Raw genomic sequence first — 20,805 nt, 5'->3', positions numbered from 1 at the left:
ACTTACACAGTCAATAACGGGTTACATATCATTGCGCGAACGTATTGGCAAATATGACAATATACTAAGTGCCGCAAATTCTGCAAACTATACAAACATTTTGAGACTTTACGGATTTTTGCGTGATTTTTTTCCATACATAACGATCAGAAAGTTATAAATTAATGCAACTCAATGCTCAAAGCTCAGATGATTCAATACGCGGCGTACTATATGCCATTACCATTCGTCTAGTGTAAAGAGGCCTCATTGTTTTGGATTGCCATCTGAGTTGTTTTAGGTTAGGTTCTCCGTGACAATTTTGTGTAACTGAAGGGACTCTAGTAACATGTTGTAACTCTTGTAACTTTTTCTGTGTGATGAAATTATGTGAATAAATTCCAATTTCTATAATTACCGCTAAATATTTTAACTTCTTCCAGCGAGGTTGAAGCTTACAAATCAACCTCAAAGCTTTGAATCACAGTGATAAATTAATGCAGCCTTATTACATCAGATGCACCTACACATGTGTTTCGGCGATCGGCAGTGTTATTTTACGGTTTAATGCCCCACAATCGAAGCTTCACCTTATCATGCCGAAAAATTACAGTCATCATGAAGCTCTGAAAGAACAGAGATTGGCTCGGAAGCAGAAACTACAGAAGTACATTCCCGGCACTGTGAAATTATACGTTCTCGGCAGTGGTTCTAAAGGCTCACCCAAATCTTTGTATCTCTTTACTGGTGTTAACAGGTACTCTTTTAAAATTGAAATTTAAATGAGGCTGACATTGATAAAACACAGAAGGTTTGCCAAACCCTAGAAATTGCTAGAATTTTTTGAAAAGCCAATGTTCCGACACCGATTATTTTTATGCTGAGTTCTACTTTATGACAACTGTTGGGGATAGAAAATTTGATTTTAATATTAGATACATTGGCTGTAACCTACTTAAAATCTAAGCTTAACGTATCATTCTGTTTCTATTGAATTTAGTTTAGATTGCTCATTCTACCGCAACCAATTTTACTTATGACCATTGCTTTGACTGCGCCTACATCCGCTAGTACTGAGTTGTATGACAGGAATTGGTATAACCCATGGTGTTGACCTAAATGGCTTTTCACATTATTGTGCACTTGGACAGGGACGAGTTCTATCAGAAACTGTACTCCGGCGAGTACTGCATACAGCGCAACCTTGCACAGGATCCTGGTGAACTCAGAGGATCCTTCCCCCTGAACCCCGACCTGTACACGGCCTGCTCCAAAAGTGAGTTTAAGCCGTTAATCGATAAATAATCCGTTAGGGGGCTGAATTCTTGAGAAATAACTACATTTTTTACGTTTTCCGACTCATTTCTGCTTTGAAGGGTATGCCCTTGAGTTACGCAGGGTGAAGAACTCAATTTCTGGCAGATCTATGTGATCCTGTGGATTTTTTGTGAAGTTCAACAACTGTTAATAGCAGTTATTTATGAAAACCCTTTGCGAGGTCACAGCTTTAGTAATTACTCACTGATTTTTACTTTGGTTCATAAAGGAGTCTAGAGTCCCATAGAACTCGTCCCTAACTTGAAGTAGACACAAGGTCTTGTAAACTGCCTTGTCCGAAAAATTGGTCACATACCTACTGTGATTCCATTAATCTTACAGACCACCCTGGTCCTTAAAATTGTGTAATCTTTTACAATTTGATTTGCTATTACATCACTATTTTCGCATGTTGGGAAGGCTCCCATGTATCCTGCAGTTCATCACATTCATTCTCATGTTTCAGTTATTTGTTCAATTGTGGCGAGGGCGTTCAAAGGCTGGCCAATGAACACAAACGGAAATTGAGCAAACTTGAACATGTTTTCATCACTAGGCCTGCATGGAGCAACATTGGTGGACTACCTGGCTTGGCACTCACTGTTCAGGATGTTGGCCTTCCTAAAATTACGCTCCATGGGCCTGACGGATTGGCAAGTATTTTTGTCGAATTCTTCTGAGACTTCAAGAGCCTATGAAGTATAGCTGTTTCAGGTGAATCAAGGGTAAATAGTTCCATGTACAACCACTATGTCAATGTGTTACTAATCAAGAGTTTCATTTGGGTTAATCTGAAAAAATTGGATTGGCAGGAAGCAGATCTGTACCTCCGGAAGATATATAGGCTGTCCCAAAACAACTGGCACTAAGTCTGTCATTCGGGAACTACAATAGATATCGACATGCGATTTGCGGGAAGTGATAGCTCATACTCTTAACTCTTAAACGAGCTTAAGTTGAGCTAATTTGGTTAAAAACTCAACGAGTTACATCAATTTTCCCGAGACGTGTAAGAAATACCCCTATGGAATTTTTCGGTAATTTTTCATTCCGTTAACTTTGCGTCCGCAAGCTGTGTGATTGGTTCAGACGTTATGAATGAAGTTTCCACTTGTCTGGATGCAAGTTTGAACTTGTCAGCAAGTGTTTCCATCACAGCCGAGAAGTTTTTTTCTGTTTGCAAAGTCAGTTTAGTGAAATTGTCCGGCCCAATAATGCGTTTTTCGTGTTTCGTCATGAGTTCACCCGCGGAGTTGAAGCAAGAGCAACGAATTGCAATTCGATATTGCACTCGTCGTGAATTATCTGCTTCTGAAACACTTCTGAGCCACTGTCATTTCATTTACTGTTTCAAAAGCAAATAATTCACGACAAACGCAATATCGAATTGCGTATCGTTGCTCTTGCTTCAACCCCGCGGGTCAACTCATGATGACACACCAAAAAACGCATTATCAGGCCGGACAATTTCACTAAACTGACTTTGCAAACAGAAAAAAAACTTCTCGGCTGTGATGGAAACACTTGCTGACAAGTTCAAACCTGCATCCAGACAAGTGGAAACTTCATTCATAACGTCTGAACCAATCGCACAGCTTGCGGACGCAAAGTTAACGGAATGAAAAATTACCGAAAAATACCGTAGGGGTATTTCTTTCACGTCTCGGGAAAATTGATGTAACTCGTTGAGTTTTTAACCAAATTAGCTCTACTTAAGCTCGCTTAAGAGCTAAGAGTATGAGCTATCACTTCCCGCAAACTGCATGTCGATATCTATTGTAGTTCCCGAATGACAGACTTAGTGCCAGTTGTTTTGGGACAGCCTATGTATGATTAAATTTTGAAGTCAACTTGCCCAAAAATAAAGTCAGAAGTCCGGCTGAAAATATTTCATGGATCCCTCATAATATTACATTACCGAAATTTTTCCAGTCGTATTTTTTACTTTATTTCTAAACTAATAAACTCTAAAATTTTATTAGGTATATACTCTCAAAGTACAGATCTACCTCCTCCAAAATAATCTTGTAAAATAACCCTTGTAATACTCATAATTAGGCATTCATCAAAGTGGCATTAATGCGCGGAAGTTTTTACTCTGAATTCACAAATAGAAACAAAAATGGACCATTCATGAAAATCCTCAAAATAAATTTAAAAATAGTCATTTCACATAGTTATCAGGGAATTATCTAGATTTTCATTCAATGCTTTTAACTTGTTCTAAAAAAACTCAGTTTTTGCTAATAAATGTGTAACACAGAAAATAAAAAACAAAACATAATTTCCGCAAAAACTTGATTCTTATAACTGAGGACTACACCGGAAGAACAGTTTACCTCAAATCACACCCTTTTATAATTTTTTTTTCCCCTCAAACTATTAATAGAATTCAAAACTTCAGGACTTTGGTTCAACCTATTGATCCTGATGGTTTGTTGGGAAACCACTACAAACATTCAAATGAGTTTTTTTCAAAACACTGTACTCTTTACATAAGCCCTCTTTCTAGCATTGTCCTCAATTCTTTCCATCAATAAGCACATGAATCAATGATCAATGAGATGTTTTTTCAATTTTGATTGATTAGGATATGATAGTCCCTGCGACAAGGAGGTTCATTGTTCTAAATCACCTATCTGTTGAGGTTGCAAACTGTTCGCGCTTTGGAGAATTCGAGGATAATATTCTCAAAATAAAGTATGTGTCCTTACATGCTGGTGACTCATTTTGCAATGAAGCAGATTTAAAGTAAGTAACATATTAGATTTAAATACCTTTCTCACTTACCTCTATTAAATGATGAATGCAAATCATTCAACATAAAATGTAAGGTAACATTTTCCAGCATTTTTTAAGTTTGAACTTAAAATTGAGGCAAAAACAACATGTAATTAAAAGAATCAAAATAATAAACTCAAGTTTACAAAATAAATGAAATGAAAAAGGCCAAAATGTTTTGGGGCATCTTTCTTCTGTCACGGCAAATTCCGATTTCTTCAAAGGGGTCAGGCGCCCTGAGACGCATCAGCCTTTTTTATTTTGTCCACTTTGTGAGTTTGCTATTTCGATTCCATATATTGTATGTTGTATTTGACTCAATTTTGATACTCACAGTTGGTCACCACAGTTTTTTTGGTTTTTGTTGCCATTGAACCCAAAATCTTTATGAAATGCTTTATATTTAAGCTCTTGTATCTTATTTTTTTAGTACCCTTAGCCGTCTATGATATCTGTAATTTGAAATCAGTATTTATTATTCCTTTGTAATTTGTACCCATGATCAAGTAATTTTAGTATTTCTGAACTTCAGAATTTACTTCTGAACTTTTTATTTTTGAATTTTAGTATTTTTAGCACCACCAGTATGAACAGATAAAAAATCCTAGTGTTTGAGTATTACTCAATTTTTTTCACAGCATTATTGAATACAGCAACATTAATTCAAATTATTTGGTTCATTACATACAACTGTATCTCTCATTCAACATACATTAGAGTACAACATTCTAGATGTTGCAGTTGTAGAATGGAACTTTCAGTGTTCGAACCATGTTCAGCCTTTATTCAGCTGCATCCAGATCCAGGATGAAGACTTGTTTTTCAGAAAAAGCTGCTATCTTTGTCACTCTTTTGTTTGCCTTGAGTCTCAATTTGCATGCGAAGAAACAATGCTCAAGGGTTGAGGGTGTCAGGTCTCATGCTGCATCTGCTGCCTTTAAGATGCTGTTCTTTCAGGCCGTGTTCCTTTGATTTCTTCGCATGCTCTGTTCCATGAAATAAGTACGTTTTCATCAGAAAAAGAGGGCTTTTTTAAGCACTTTCATTCAGGCTAGTGTTTCTATGCAATGAGTGTGCCATCTATAATACCTATGCGGGATGCCAGTTAGATATTACAGCACCCAAGTGTTTATTTTGGATCACTTAATGAGCAAATAGACAAGATCTGAACTGAAGAAAAAGTCACATGTCTCCTCCTCCAAATCCTATCTAAAAAACAATTCCTACAAAGGTAATGTCGAGAGCCAACTCCTGGACGAGTTATTAACAAGTATTTTTAATGCAGATCAAACTTGACAACATTTCGACGGTGAAACTACCAAACCACGTATCTCGGTTTGCGACGTCGCAGACTTCCTGTCATACTTTATTTTTTAAATGAAAAACTACTTAACGTCCAGTCTTGAAAATTTCTGTGATTTTTCCTCTTCGTGCGGGGAAAATTCTGTGAAAATTTCAAGGAATGATATTGATTTGGTCTACTTCAAAAAAAGAAAATGTGAGCGTAGATTTTTAAACGCCGCAAACGAGATACGTGGTTTGGTAGTTTCACCGTCGATTTGTAGTTTTGCCATTTAACCAATGTTTATTGTAAACACCTGTATCTTGTTTAGGACTTGATTTCCAGACTTCTGATTGTATGATTTGTTTTTCTTGTTGAATTTTGAAAAGGAATCATGTTACTTATGTAGTGCTTTAACTCATACCTTGTCAAGTGGCCCATCTTCCCAGAAAGATCGACTTTATAGGTCTATTAAGAATAGATTGGCCTTAGCATATTCAGGCATTCATGTAGTAACTACCCTGTTTCCGGTGAAGGGCTGTATTATCCTTCGCTAAATCAAGAAATGTTTACTTTTCCCAGATCTTCAAATCAGGCTGAACCTCCAATTCTGATGGAGGATGATACTGATTACTATGGACACGAAAGAAGCCCACAAAGTGAGAAGTCAAACTCGCACGACAATTCCAAAAGTGAGAATGCTTTAAAAAGAAAGGATATTGCACAAGCTTCTCATCAAGGTAAAAAATTTTCTTCTGGAATTAGTGGTATCACATGCAAAAATTAACTTACCAAGAGGTACTGGATTCACTCCTAGCCTCTGCTTTGTTAAAGCAAACCATACAAAGCGTACGGAAAATTCTGTTTCCAACACCTTGCATTTTGAAAAAGTCACAGCATGTATTGTAAACTGCAGTCCAACTTGGTGAGGAAAACAAGAAGGACATTGATGGTAATACCAGAGAAAAACATATTTAACTTTGCATTTTTAAATTTCTGTTCCTTTTTTGAATAAAAAAAAACTGCCCTGTCAGACATTTGAATCAGTGAGAACAAACACACACCAACTCGGAAAAATTAAAATAATCAAAACACACATAAAACTGCTCAGTAGGTGAAGAAGTTAGTTTAAGAAAAAGATTTTTGCTGCCAAAAGACAAGTACAGGTCAAAGTTGGAACAGATGCGCTAACTTCAATGACTTTTATGTAAATTAACTGTCTTTAATGGAAATTGAGCATTTTCGAGTTACCGAGTTGGTGTGTTTTTGTTCTCACTATTCATTTTGGAGCAAACTTCTTGGAGAATATTTTTGAAAAGCTGAAGAAAAGTTACGGGAAATTTTGTGCCAAAATGATGATCAGTTATTTTTTAAAAGTAAAATGTGATAGGATTTATGCAACTTTGCAAATCGAGATATGTGGTTTTATAGTTTCACCATCAATATGTTATCATTATGTGATCAAAAACTGAATGGAACTAAGAAATGCCAGGACTTTGAGAGTTTAATGGGGTCATTTGAGCTGGGGGGGGGGGGGAAGACTAATGTTTTTTTTTTTTAGTTTCTGCTATTTTTGTTCCTAAGCCTGTTACTTTAATTTTAAAATCAAAATTAATGGAGTTAACTGGTCGTATTTTAACTTTAAATTGAGAATCAATCAAATAAACTGGCGTGTAGGACTTTTTATCCTGCAATACATAGGGATGCAGTAAAACATACAAGCATCTGCTGGATGACCCATGTATGTATCATCAATCCTCTCCTTTTTTTATGGAGGGATCCAATCTTCACAGCGGTTCCAACTTTATTTGTTTTATGTTTTTTCACTACAGAGGCAAAGAAAATGAAAACATCGTCAGGCAGCATAACAATGGCGTTTATATGCCAGCTAAATCCAAAACCGGGTGTCCTGAATGTTAAAAAATGCGTTGAACGTAATGTACCGGTTGGACCTTTGTTGGGTTTTCTGAAGGCAGGGAAAAATGTCACCTTACCCAGTGGAGAAATAGTCAAAGCGGAAGAGGTCAAAGGACCAGATGATCCTGGCCCAATAATAATTGGTTTGTATTGAGACAAATCTGCTGCTTGCATATTTAGCTTGAAATTTGGGGCTGTTCATGAAATACGTAACGCTGAAAACCGCATTCTTTTACTCCCCTCTACCCCTTGTAATGCACCTGCTATACAAGTCTACAACCCCCTAAAAAGCCAGCATAACGCCTAGTTTGATTCCCCTTTTCCTCAAATAAGCCTCTTGTGATGAATAATCGGTGGAAAATCGCCACCCTGCGTCATCATAGAATTTCGAAAAATTTGCACTACATGTGTAACAATCGTAACATATCACAGGCTCAAAACCCCCCCGCCCCTCCAACATTACATATTCTATGAACGGCCCGTATCTTGATAATATAACTCAATTGGTAAATATCCTTGGGATACGCATTCTAGAATTTTTCACAATATTCTGTTTCTCTGTTTCAACCTTGTTTAAGACTGCCTGCATACATGAAGTAGAGCTTAAAAACATGTCTTCGCAATGGTCACTTAAAAAAAAATTCAATAAAATTGTTGAAATACTAGTCGCAATTATGTTGCCAACTTTTTTGGGGCATGTAGGGGCCATAAAAATTATTTTTGATCGAAAAACTAATTAGCACGCCACGCTGTAAAGTGAAATTGAAACCGAAATGTGAGTTTTGACTCCGAAAATGAGAGCTTTAGCTGATCTTTACCATGCTTATAAAGTATGGTTGAGTCGGCAGAAAATGCAGGAATTGAATAACTATCCCAAAATGGCGGGGCGCAAACCAAAATTTTTTTTTAAAAAAAGAGGGACCTTTTTGTAGGCTTCAAAGCAATGCCAATATGCAACTTTTTTGCTTAAGTGCATTTCAATTTTGAAAAAAGCTGTTTTTTGCCCCACCCCAGTGTGGATCAGCATTACGCAATTTTTTGAAGAGGGGCATGAAGAACTGCAACTGTAGTGTAATTTTTGGGTTACCTCTTGTGAACATACAAAATAATTGTAAAGTTTGTGAGTTATACAATGCAAATGTTTGGTACTGACATGTAATGCTGTTGCTAAATACTGCTGTTGAGCCCAGGTAGCATAATATGTTTTCATTAAAAAGTTGATAATAAATGCCTGCTTTCACAAATCTGCCTCTATTCTTTTTGTTTCAGTTGTTGATTGTCCCACAGTTGCCTTTGTAGACTCATTGATCAATGAGAGTAGTTTTGAAAAGTATCAGAAAAATGGAGATAAAGATGACATAGCTTACTTAGTTGCGCATTTCTCTCCGCCAGAAGTGATGAAAGATCCCAGGTAATTATTCAATTATTCCATTTGTGCTCAATCATTCAGCATTAAAAATGAGATACGCTCAGAAAATTCCAAATCAAAGAAACAAGCAGAGGTGGGAGTAGTTCTTGAACGTGTGACCAGCCTGTTGACACGAAATTGACATTGTAGACAGAAGCAGGAGACACAGCTTGACTGGCCGGACGGAGCAAGCAAGATAAACAAGACGATGGTTCCAATATTATGACGTTGGAGAGCGTTCACCGTAGCACCTCATCAACATGTAAAAGAGGTCTTGCGCGGACGGAAGAGAGCGCTGCAAGACGCTGTTGAACTAAACGTTGAGCGTAACCTAGGAAACATACATATATTTAAGAAATGTCTTGTCATCATAGAGTGAAATATTGGGGTCATTAGTGAAGGAGTTCTTTGTACCCAAAGATTTTTCTAGAACTACGACGACAAAAACTTTGAACGATCCTTGAAAGAGTCATTAAATAAAAGTACGTTGCAGAGTTTTAAAACGTAAAGATATTAATTTATCAAAGACAAGCCTACAGGCATTACATAAAGTGGACAAAATAGGAGCAAAAGGGTAGAAATGGTACGTAAAAAAAATTGAGAAAATAGGTATTGCTTCCCGCCATGAAAAATGGCGCCGATTCCCATGGAGCAGTGCGGGCCTTTACCAATGGATACATTAGTAACATACCCAGTGCAAAACGACGGGAAAGAATGTACACTACAAACGTCATGAACGCTCAAAATGGGTTGAGCATCTTTTCCCATAGGACCAGAATTGCCTTGCTATACAGGGTAACCCAAAGGTTCTGCACCACCCTAATAACCACTGGGGCTCTTGTCCCTAGTCAGAGAGATCCCCTCAAAATTTTAGGGGGTCCTAAAAGTCGTTTTCTTTGACCTTTGAATACTCACAAAATTTCAAGTCTCTATATCAATTTTTCAAAAGTTACAAGAGTGATACTCGATACTGGTGATGCAGGACTTTTGGATCACCCTGTGTAGGCCTAGTCGGTGGTGCAAAAGCCAATGAAAAGCGGCATCGCTATTGATTGTAGTATGTTGCTGCACCTGTCACTGCACGCCAGTTCATTCGAAATCCAGTATTCTGTGGTCATTCCATCAAATTTTCTGGTACCTGTTTGAGTGGAGTACATGTAGTGTGGCTTATGAAATTAAAAGTTAGCAAATTTTAAATAATCATGAAATTGCTTATATTCTCAGCTTTGGATTGATGTATTGGTTTTTTGTGTTTTGACCAATCAGTTTCTCAAGAATTGAATTTTTAATAATATCATAATGATAATAAAGAATTGTTTTAAATTTTTTAATCGTTTTCTTACGTGAGTGAATTTAATTTTTTTTTCCAAGCCTATTTCTGAGGGACTGCATAGGTAGAAAAAAAAAACCAATATACCCGGAAGCTCAAACTTTTTAACCGTATATTTGGAATTTACATGGCATAGTCGTGTTCTGAGAATGGCAAGAGACAGGTTGCCGAAGAATGTTAGAAGATAGTCTTATTTCAGGAAAATTTTCTCACCTGTTGTATTATTAGTATGGTTTCCCCTTTACCTGCAGGTATGAGTCTTGGATGAGGAAGTTTTCGCCCACCACAAAACATCTCCTCCTCAACGAATCAAATCACTGTATGGGGAGCACAGCTGTGCATGAAGTTCAGCAAAAGCTAAATCTCTTTGATGCAAATGTTTTCCCTCTGCTAAAAGACACAATGATTCGTTTGGATCATTCAGAGAATGAAGACGGTAGCAATTCATCAAACGGACGTATCCCGAATCCTAGATTGAATGAAAACATTGATTCTGAAACTGTGATAGATGGTAGCAGTAATGATGATAGTAATACGATCAATGTATCTCATTCAGAAGGTAACTACATCTTTTCACCTTGCTCCTTTTTCAGAGCTGATACTTTCTTGCAGGTGATTGCTCAATCAAAAGCATTTTTATGAGAACATGATATCTGGTCTTCCCACAATGTAAATGAAGTGATTGTAATTTATCCCAGCAAGTTCATCGACAACACAGAAAAAAAGAAATTCTACGTCAAAGTAATGACCTCACCACTGAACTCTGCATGTTAGGAACGGTCATTTTTAAACAGTACTCTTCAGAAAAATAAATGAAATTTTATCATCTACAGATCCGCGACTGTTCAATTTCTTTTATCATCCTTATTTTATGCCTTTCATTTTTCTTTCTTACAGGATTGAGTGAGTCGTCAAAAGCACAAGTTATGAACTCTGAATCCCTCTCAATCGTTCAAGGACGGACCCTGCTGTGTGCTGAGTTGCGCCCAACCTTAAATGTGGATACGTAAGTTTATTAAAGATTGTTTCTGCAGTCAAATGAGTTTTTATATCACAAAAATGACAAAATGAATTTTGAATTTAAAATTTTAGTATGACAAAATGGATTTCGAATTTTAGTGTGACAAGATGAACACGCCAAAAAAAAAAAAAAATGCCGAAAAAATGTGTGAATTTTAGCACGCCAAAATGAATGTTTCCTTGTCATCAAAAAATTTATCCCCAGAATCAAAATTACCGTACTTTTCAAGCAGGCATGTAAGTATTTTCCGTTTTTCTCCAGTAAATATCTAAGCATCTTATATACAGATGACATTCACCCTAATCTCTGTCCGCTGCGGAAAAAACTTGAAACACAGTGAACAATTTCCTCGCATATCCCATTCTGCCACTTTTAGCCATGTAAAATCAGGATAATAGAGCAGGTTATTTTTTGGGTGCCTATGGCATATCAGTAATCAGCTGATTTATGAAGTAGTGATAGGAAGAAGTTCAGTTGCAATGATGCATTTATTAACTCAATGGCTAAAGTTGAAAAATACGGATCTTCTATTGTGACGCTGTATTATTTATTTAAAGGAAAAATAACCAACAATTTCTATTGAAATTTTGTGTGAAGTTTCTTCGTTCAATCTAAAAATGTTGCAGAAAATTGCCACGAAGCATGTAGATTAATTTTCCGCAGGAAAATGAAACATAATCAGACATTTTCGAACATTTCAATTATGATACGCATTTAGCCATGGATACTCTCAAATGCGTATCATTTTAATACCCCTGTGCACAACCTGTAAGTTCTAGTCTTAGGATACTTTTTTTTACACTTTTGCGACGAGTTTTAAGTCAATTTTTTATAATCCTATTGGCTCGTTTTTGTTTTGTTTCAGGGAATTTTGTCCTGTACTCACTCCAGAAAAATATCTTGAGGAGGCGTTTTCCATCGATGGATTTAAGGAGAAATTAGATGAGTTTCATGAGAATTTGAAAAGCTTGCCCACAGATTCAAGAGACTACCCAAGAGTGTTATTTTTAGGCACGGGTTCCTCCATTCCAAATAAAGTCAGGAATACAAGCGGTATATTAGTGGAAATCAAGTAAGTTACTTTCGTATCAATTTCTTGCTTTTTTTCTTTTTCATTCATCCAATAAAATTGTCATCTAAGTTTCCTAAACAAAAGGATCATTAATTTTCTAGGGTTTAAGGAACAATAATCAATTTCCATGAGGAATTTTAATTTTTTTTTTTTTAACTTTTCTTCAAAAGTATCTCTATATTTTAATGAAGAAGAGAAGTAGTTTCATAAAATTATCAACACATATATCAATGGCTGAATGTAAATAATGCCTGTCTCAGTAATCGCGACGTTTCAAAATCTCTGATTATGTTTTATTTTCTTCAAGGAAGGCTAATCAAAATGTTTTCTTCTAATTTCATTTGATTTTTTCAGAAAAAGAAAAAAAAAAGAAAAAAAAAACAAGTAAGTTACCACACACGAACATCACACACACACACACACACCCTCACTTATAACTTAGCAATCTGAGGTTCTTAAACATTTTTTGACTTCAGCCATCGATTTTAATCTGTTTTCAAAGCTGCTTTTCTTTTTACATTGTTGTCTATTTAGACTTTTGGTTATTTTTTTTACTTTTGAGTAGGAGAAGGTGGTGTTAAATTTAAAGCTTTTTCTTCATTTTTAGAGAACAATATCAAATTTCAAAAACTGAGCCCTAGCATGTACAGCTGATAGAAATATTCTAAGCTGGAGAGATATTATTATTGAAGAAGATTGAATAAGATGATGATCCTTGAGGGAAAGAATAACTGGAAACGCAATACTCAGGGTTTTTTTTTTCTTTTTTTATATGGACATATTTCCATCAAACAGAACTATGTGCAAGTGGGAAAGATGGGGTGTGCTCGTTAGTGCTTGGGCCGTAAGAATGAATGGGAATGACAAAGCGTCAGTGATGTAGCCGCCGCTCCAGTAGCCATTTGTTGTCTTTAACTCATGAGCCCTGTGCACAACGCTCTTGACACATGCCCACGGCTCATTGAGTGTGCGCATAGTTCCATTTGATAGAATGTAAAATCCTATTTTTCTAATGCAGCAAATGGAACTGTGTGCCGACTGAATGCAAGACTCATGAGCCGTGGGTATGTGTCATGAGCGCTGTGCACAGGGTTCATGAGTTAAAGATGACAAATGGCTACTAGAGCGGCGGCTATGTTACTGGCGCTTCATCATTCCCATTCATTCTTATGGCTCAAGTACTAACGAGCACACCCCATCTTTCCCACCTGAACATATTTCTGTTTGATAGAAATACGTCCTAATATAAGTTGTCTACCATGTACACAAATATTTCTTCCTTTCCAGTGCCGAAGCATGCATGCTGTTAGATTGTGGGGAGGGCACCTACAGTCAGTTGGTGAGATTCTTCGGAGAATCGGACTCTGATCGTATCTTATCAAAGCTGAAAGCTATTTACGTCTCCCACTTGCATGCAGATCATCATCTCGGACTTATCGGATTATTGCAAGCAAGAAGAAAAGCTCTTCCAAAGGAGAATTTTTCTCCCATCTTTCTAATAGCTCCTCATCAAATCATGAGTTGGATGACTTTATATCACTATAATTTTGAGCCTGTTCTCAGTGATTTCACTCTGATACCCAATGTGGACCTTGTAAGTCTTTACAAATTAACGTTTTCTAGCAGTACCCAAGTAGCATTTTTCAATGGAAAAATCGGGATATATTGCAATTTTTTAGGTAATAAAATCGCTAGGATCATCAATATCTGAGCAACTATCCTCGATCTCACTGGGATAAAATCGCAATTTTATCGCCTGGTAATTTATCGCGATATTTTCGAAATAAAAATCGCGATAAATGGCGGTTTAATTTTGATTTTATCGATGAAAATTGATTGCGATTTTATCGAACCAAAAATTGCGATAGGTAGCGATTTAGTCGCCATGTATTGCAATTTTTAATATGATAAATACTTGATGTATTGCCACTGATATTATCGCGATAACCAACCGATAAAAACGCTATTCATCGCGATCACTGCTACTTGGGGTAGGCTTTTTATAATCTGTTTTTTGGCACTAGGATAACTTTATGTGTCCTCAATCTAAACAGAAAGAGAAGGAGAAGGAGGCGTCGATTTGCATTAGCTGTACTGTTAAACCTGAAAGGCCAAGCCGATTAAGCCATTCCCTTTCTTACGAAGGATACCGAAGATTTTCCAATGAAGTACATGTAGTATATCTATGACCAAAGTGTGAAACGATGCATCTCCATTTCCTATATTGCAAACTTCGTATCATACTTATTTTTTCTTTGGAAAACCATTCAACCTAATTACTAAATTACTAATTAAATACTTTAATTGATACTTAATTATTTACCTTATTACTATTATTATTATTTACCTAAGTACTATTCAACCTAACTTCCTTGATTTGTCTTTTCTACTAGCAGAATATTCTGTATAAATTTCAGTTCACAAAGTTGGCTCGTTTTTCTCCAAAAAAATAAAATAGGAGCGAAAATTTTGAGATACGGCACTTGAGGTACGTGTTTCACACTTTGATCATCGATATGATGCTGCGTAGATGTCTAGATAGTGGTGCCCTTAAGAAAAGCTGTTTGAGAGGCAAGCTGGCAAGCTGGGATGAAGTCCGCTTGGTGATCTGTCCTTTATGATCAAAAATGATCAAAGCACAGCTTATATGGCCGAAAAATGTGTGGACTTTGATTGTGGACATCACACACACCAGGTAAAAAATACCTAACATTTCAGGGTAGGTATGCCCGAATTCTTGAAGAAGCTTGCTTTTTCAGGTGTCTAGGAGAACACATCTTCAGCACGAACTGTAGTCATTTAATAAACTTGCATTTACTCTTTACTTTTGCTAAGTTGGAAGTCAGTGAGTAATTTCTATCTCTTTTATTTATCTTTACCCAGAGCCCCACAAATGGATGCTCAGAAATGAGCGAGGAGAGAAAAACCCTCCTGGAGACATTCGGATTAACTCTGATTCAAACTATTGGAGTGAAACATTGTGTCCATTCATTTGGAGTTTCTCTGACACATTCCTCAGGCTGGAAAATGACTTATTCAGGAGACACCATGCCTTGCGATAGTCTAGTTCAAATAGGTGAGTTTTGCCTTTGTTTATAATCTACTGTGTAGAATATATAAGGATGATTTTGCACAATGGCAAACGGAATTTCTAGTTTTGGCCCTTATTTTGATCGCATTTGGCAGAAAAGAACCAACACTATGGGCCCATTGCAAAATTTTGCTAGAGCAAAAATAAGAGTTGTAACTCGTAGAAAGTGTCTCAAAAATCTTGATGAGTGCATCGGCAACGTCTGAAATGCACTCCGTACTTCACAATTTGCGTAAGAAATTTGCGTTTTTTCGAGCTTCCCGCTTAGAAAATGTTACCACGGCAAAGGTCAGCATTTCGTCAGAGGAGTCATTCCATCCAACCCCTGCTCACAAGGATACTAAGCAATATTCAACATAGTTGATGCCAATCCGCCATAACACATGTGACGGGACGATGATTCTAACCACCTGATAACAATCGGCGTTTTTACATTCACATTTGTCTCGTGTTGATAGATATCCACCTTGATTGACCTTGTGCTCTCCTCAACTTGCGTGTGGAGGCGTCGGCCATGTTGAGCAGGGGTTGAATGGAATGACTCCTCTAACGAAATGTTCTCCTGTGCTGGAGTATCCTTTTAGAAGCAAGAATCTTAAAAAAACGCAAATTTCTTATGGAGATTGTGAAGTTAGGAGTGCATTTTAGAGTTTGCCGATGCGCTCATCGTGATTTTTGAGACATTATATATAAGGAACAACTCTTATTTTTGCTCCAGCAAAAGTTTGCAACAGGCCCATTACAGTGTTCTCAAAATCGTGCAATTTTTTCTTTCCTCTAAAAAAAACTAAAAATATGTATGTTATTAATTCAATTTACATAATCGCTCTTCTTTAAAGTTAATAATCTTTTGGTAGAGGAAAGATTTATGTGCTATTTCAGGCAATTATTCAAGGTATCATTTTTTTCCTTACGACAACTAGGCTTACAACCATGCAATTTCTAAATTTTTATAGTTTCTTAGAAATTCTGCAACATCTGATTTGATTTACAAGTAAATGTGCAGTCTTTACGGTGTTTATAAATTAATGGCAGATCCAGAAAAATACCCATCTCAGTCGAAGTGTTTCAAAATTTTTACAAAAGTTATTTTAAAAAATTTCAGGGATTCTTAAAAAGTCATGGGAAAATCGAACAAATCGTTTTGCAGGAAGAAACACAGTACGGTCGTTTATCAGAAAAATAAGGCATGATGAGAAATTCTTTTTGCCAACAGAATATTTTTTTAATACACGCATCTTTGATCGTGGGCGAGAGGTTCGCTTACTCCTCCTTTTGGTGCGCAGATGTATGCAGCAAAAATTTAAACCTTGTTATGAGTTCCTATGTGTATGTACTTGGCTCTCAGAGGATAAATATACCATGGGCATTTTTCTTTCAGGGATGGATTCTGACTTGTTAATTCATGAGGCAACGATGGAGGATGAACTTTCTGGTGAGGCATTAATTAAAATGCATTCAACGACATCTCAAGCGATTGACATTGGTCGGAAAATGAAAGCAAAGTTCACCCTTCTCACCCATTTCAGTCAGCGCTATGCAAAAATACCCAACTTGACTAATCATTATGAAGATGTTGGAGTAGCGTTTGACAACATGCAGGTGAGAATGTTGACTAGTGAGACATTTTTGTTCGATGAATTGGGCAGTGTCCTCTAAGTTTTCTGTGAAATCAATTTGCGCTTGGATCATCGATTGCATCTTTAGAACCAAAGGAACTTCATCATAAAACAAATAAATTTTGGATAATCAGTATAGAATTTACAATGCCAAAGTGAAAAGTATTTTAACGTATGGATGTTAAGTTTGGCAGCTGAGGAAACGGATAGCATATGGTAAGAGCAACAGATATGGATATCTGGAAGAGGTCGGTGGGAATTTCTAGAAGAGATCAGGTCCACAATAATAGGGTGCATCAGGTCATGGTAGTTGAGAACAATAATGTATTCGACATTATGATGAAACAGCCAGTCTGGTATGGTTGTGTTAATAGCAATACAAAAGAAAAGCTACCGAAGAAGATGCATGATTAGGTTCCTCTTGGAACAAAACAAAGAGAACACCCAGTGAAGGAGTGACAACAGGGGGTTTTGAATGAAATAAGGGAGTGCCAATTCTCTGAAGGACTGCAGGAGGATAGGGTGCTGTAGGGATTAGGTGTCTCAGAGCACTGTAGAAGCAGCTCTTATGCATGAGTCATTTGCTTTTTTCTGCAGGGAATGTGTCTCACCCTTTTCTTTGTCTAAACATAATGGTTGTAAGTATAGGTATCTAATTAATAGAAGTAAAAGATAGTACTGTAGCCTTGATACCTTAATATGTGTTAATTGAAAGTACTTTGCCGCATGAATTAAAATAAATGCACATTATCAAGGTATCAAGGCTTTAGTACTATTTTTTACTTTTTCTTTGTTGATCGTCAACAGAGGCGTAGGAAGGGGGGAGCCTAGGGTGGACCGTTTTTTAACTTTTTTCGAAATTCCAAGACGGCTAGTGCTAAACAGTTGCGTTTCGGCATAAAAATAACGCTCAATTTTTTCCAGAATTTTTGGATGATGTCCTGAGCCCGTCCAGACGCCATCTTTGTTGCCAAATTTTCGATTTTTTCGAGAAATTTTAAAGACTCTGTTTAAGGCCCGGGAAACGCGTAGAATTAATGAAAATACAATTTAAAATACTTTAAATATCATTTCAAGCGATACAGGTCAGGATAGGACACCCCCAACGCGCAGGGAATGCCTTAGGGGACGCAATCATGGACCCCCGAAATCCCTTAAAAATGCGCAAAAATACTACCTATATTTCATGTTAATTTTCATTGATTCTATTTTGCTCATACTTTGTGTTATGACTAACGAGACTTATCAGTAGACTCTGTCCTACTATTTTACGGCTTACGATGTGGAATTAGGGTGGAAAGGAGTACTACAGGGATGCCATATCCCTCAGTAATGAAAAAATAACCACCGGGCTAGAATGGGCCTCTGATCCGTGGATATCACTGGAATAATGTTCCTGTCACCTAAATTGAGTACTTCTTAGTACAGTATGCCCAGACTGATGGTAAGATATAATACAATTGAACACATTAGTAGTTCAATCTGGCAGCAGTGGGTGGCAGTTTCCATGCGGTTTTTTATGCCAAAACGCAATTTTTTAGCACTAGCCGTCTTGGAATTTCGAAAAAAGTTCAAAAACGGTCCACCCTAGGGGAGCCTCCCCCCAAGAATTTGAAATAGTATCATCTGCACCCCCCCCCCCCCCCAGAAATTCTGGATGGTGCAAAAACACCTTCCTCAACGGTAAGTCTATGTCGCCGTGGCCGGTGAGAGGATGCCTATAAATAGAATAACCTGATGAATGCAACAATTTCGAAGTATTTTAACCTTAAAATGCATAAAACTGGGTGATTTTTAGGCCAAAATTGAAGGAAGATTAGCGCCACAAGTGCCTCGAGATGCGCTCAAATAGAGTTAAAATTTCAAACATTTTCTGGGGGAGGCCCCCCGGACCCCCCGCTAAGGTGGGGGATATTCCATACCCCCCAGACTCCCTGGTGGTGGGGGGCCAGGGCCCCCCCAGCAAAATGACCTAGCTACGCCTATGATTGTCAACCTCTTCAATCTGTTGAATAATTGTTGAACATGTTTGAATCAATGTTGAATAATTAGTGGTAACTGAACCAGCATTGCAATCTCTCATGACTGCATACAAGAAGAATATTATACATTTTTGTACCAACTTGCAGGAGAAAGAATTTAGAAAAAAGGAAAAAATCCGATTCTTTTTTAATGTTGTCATTTTATCATTTCAGGTAAGATTGAGTGATTTGAAGAAACTGCCTCTGATGATACCAGCATTACAGGTGCTATTTGGCGAGTATTTAGAAGAAATGAAACAAAAATCCCGGAAACGGCAGTTAAGGGAAGAAAAGAGGTATTCAAATTAGACAGGCCAAATTTTTTTAAAGGAAAGTTCTTTTCCCACTGATTCTATTATTAAATTTCAAAGTGTCAAAAACTGCAAATACTTTATTGTTCAGCTGAATTTTCTGTTTAAGCCAGTTTTTTTTTTCGTTGCACATGTAACTTAAGTATGTAAAAATATTAATATTCTATTTTATATTCTATGTTGTTTTTTGAAGGCTTCAGTTCCTATCATCATCTATCAGGGGCCGTCCCTAAATTATGTAATGCACTTTTTCGGCATTTTTTACCCCCACTCCATTAACAGTGTCAATATATGAAATTTTATTCGTTTTTAATATTTTGTTAAACTGTTATTTTTTGGTTTTAAAAGATCAATTATAGAACTCCCCAGTTTCAGGCCTCATATTTCTATTTTGAACACCGATGACGGTGAGCACCGATACTTCCTCTAAGGAGGAGCAACAAAGACTATGCAGCAGGGATGTGACTACACTCGACACACCACACTACAATCAACGCTATAGATAGGCCCATGCCCTGTCTAGGCACAGTTAACCACAGGGGGGTCATCAAAAATGTGAGAAGAAAATCCACTCATATGCACCGAACAAAGCAAACATAGAAGCCGTCGATAAAAAAACGTATGTCGTAGAATATAAATAATATATTTTATGTTTTCACTACACACAAAGGTTAGACAGGCACCATAAACGACCCATCCAAAAACAAAATAAATCGGAGCTCTCTATCGGAAATAAAAGGAAACACCCCGATTACAATAAAACAATCGGAAATTAAAATCGGTATTTAAAAAAATAATGTAATACTAATTTATATTTCACAACTGTTTAAAATAAAATGTTTTGCAGAAAAACTGCAATAAATCAGATATTTAAACTGTCATTTTATCACTATCACTTGTATCTTTTTATCGATTTAAATTATATTTTCCTTGTTAGTGATAAATAGTTATCAAAGTTTTTTATAAGGATTCTTTTTCGACAAAAATTAAAGCTACACCGGTTTTCAGGAAACAATGATTTAAAAATAGTTTCTCACCAATATTGTTTAATAAATAATGTAATAATAATTAATATTTCATGGTTATTTATAAGAATGTGTTTTGCAAAAATATGGCAACAAATGAGATATTTAAATTTGTTTTTTATTGTCTTTTTTTTATCTTTTTATTGATTTAGATTAAATTTTTCTCATTAGTACAGTATAATACTTTATGTTTTGTAAAATAGCTTTTTTAAAACAAAATGGTCTACTTCTGTGTTTTATGAAATCAACTTTAACCACCCTTCCAACGCTTTTGTGATGCAGGTCCCTATCCTGTTACTTGTAAAAACAATATGGCGTTACGCTCTCCTCACCCCCCTCCCCCTAGAGCGGTACGTAATTTATGGACAGCTTCTCATTGGTAGTTTACGAGAGATTTTAAGTCTTCCCTTTTGTCCAAAATTAGCAGGAATTTCCTTTCAGATCAAAATAATGTTACATTCTCCATGAATGGTACTTCATGTGCTGGATAAGTCAATTTTTCTTCAATGCATAAGATAAAGTACTGGGTGAACTAGGCTCAGTTATTTTCCCAATGTGTTTTGACTACTGCAATAAGGATAAAAAATTTTCAACACTCAAGTGTCAAAAAAGTGTCAAAACTCAAATGTCA

General features: G+C 36.6%; 1 protein-coding gene across 1 annotated transcript; it reads left to right on the top strand.

Annotated features, from left to right (window-relative positions):
* Positions 1-282: 282 nt before the first annotated feature.
* On the top strand, positions 283-19,320 carry RNaseZ (ribonuclease Z). The gene is made up of 13 exons (XM_019060986.2): positions 283-736; positions 1,763-1,949; positions 3,887-4,047; positions 5,942-6,099; positions 7,192-7,419; positions 8,546-8,687; positions 10,266-10,573; positions 10,912-11,020; positions 11,901-12,107; positions 13,395-13,701; positions 14,991-15,183; positions 16,580-16,800; positions 19,013-19,320. The coding sequence occupies exons 1-13, from the start codon at positions 477-479 to the stop codon at positions 19,145-19,147; spliced, it is 2,616 nt and encodes an 871-aa protein (XP_018916531.2). The 5' UTR covers positions 283-476; the 3' UTR covers positions 19,148-19,320.
* Positions 19,321-20,805: the final 1,485 nt, after the last annotated feature.

The sequence above is a fragment of the Bemisia tabaci genome, chromosome 6 (genome assembly GCF_918797505.1).
Source record: "Bemisia tabaci chromosome 6, PGI_BMITA_v3".
NCBI classification, from domain to species: domain Eukaryota; kingdom Metazoa; phylum Arthropoda; class Insecta; order Hemiptera; family Aleyrodidae; genus Bemisia; species Bemisia tabaci.
The sequence above is the reverse complement of the archived record's forward strand: the minus strand, read 5'-3'. Positions and strand labels throughout refer to the sequence as shown.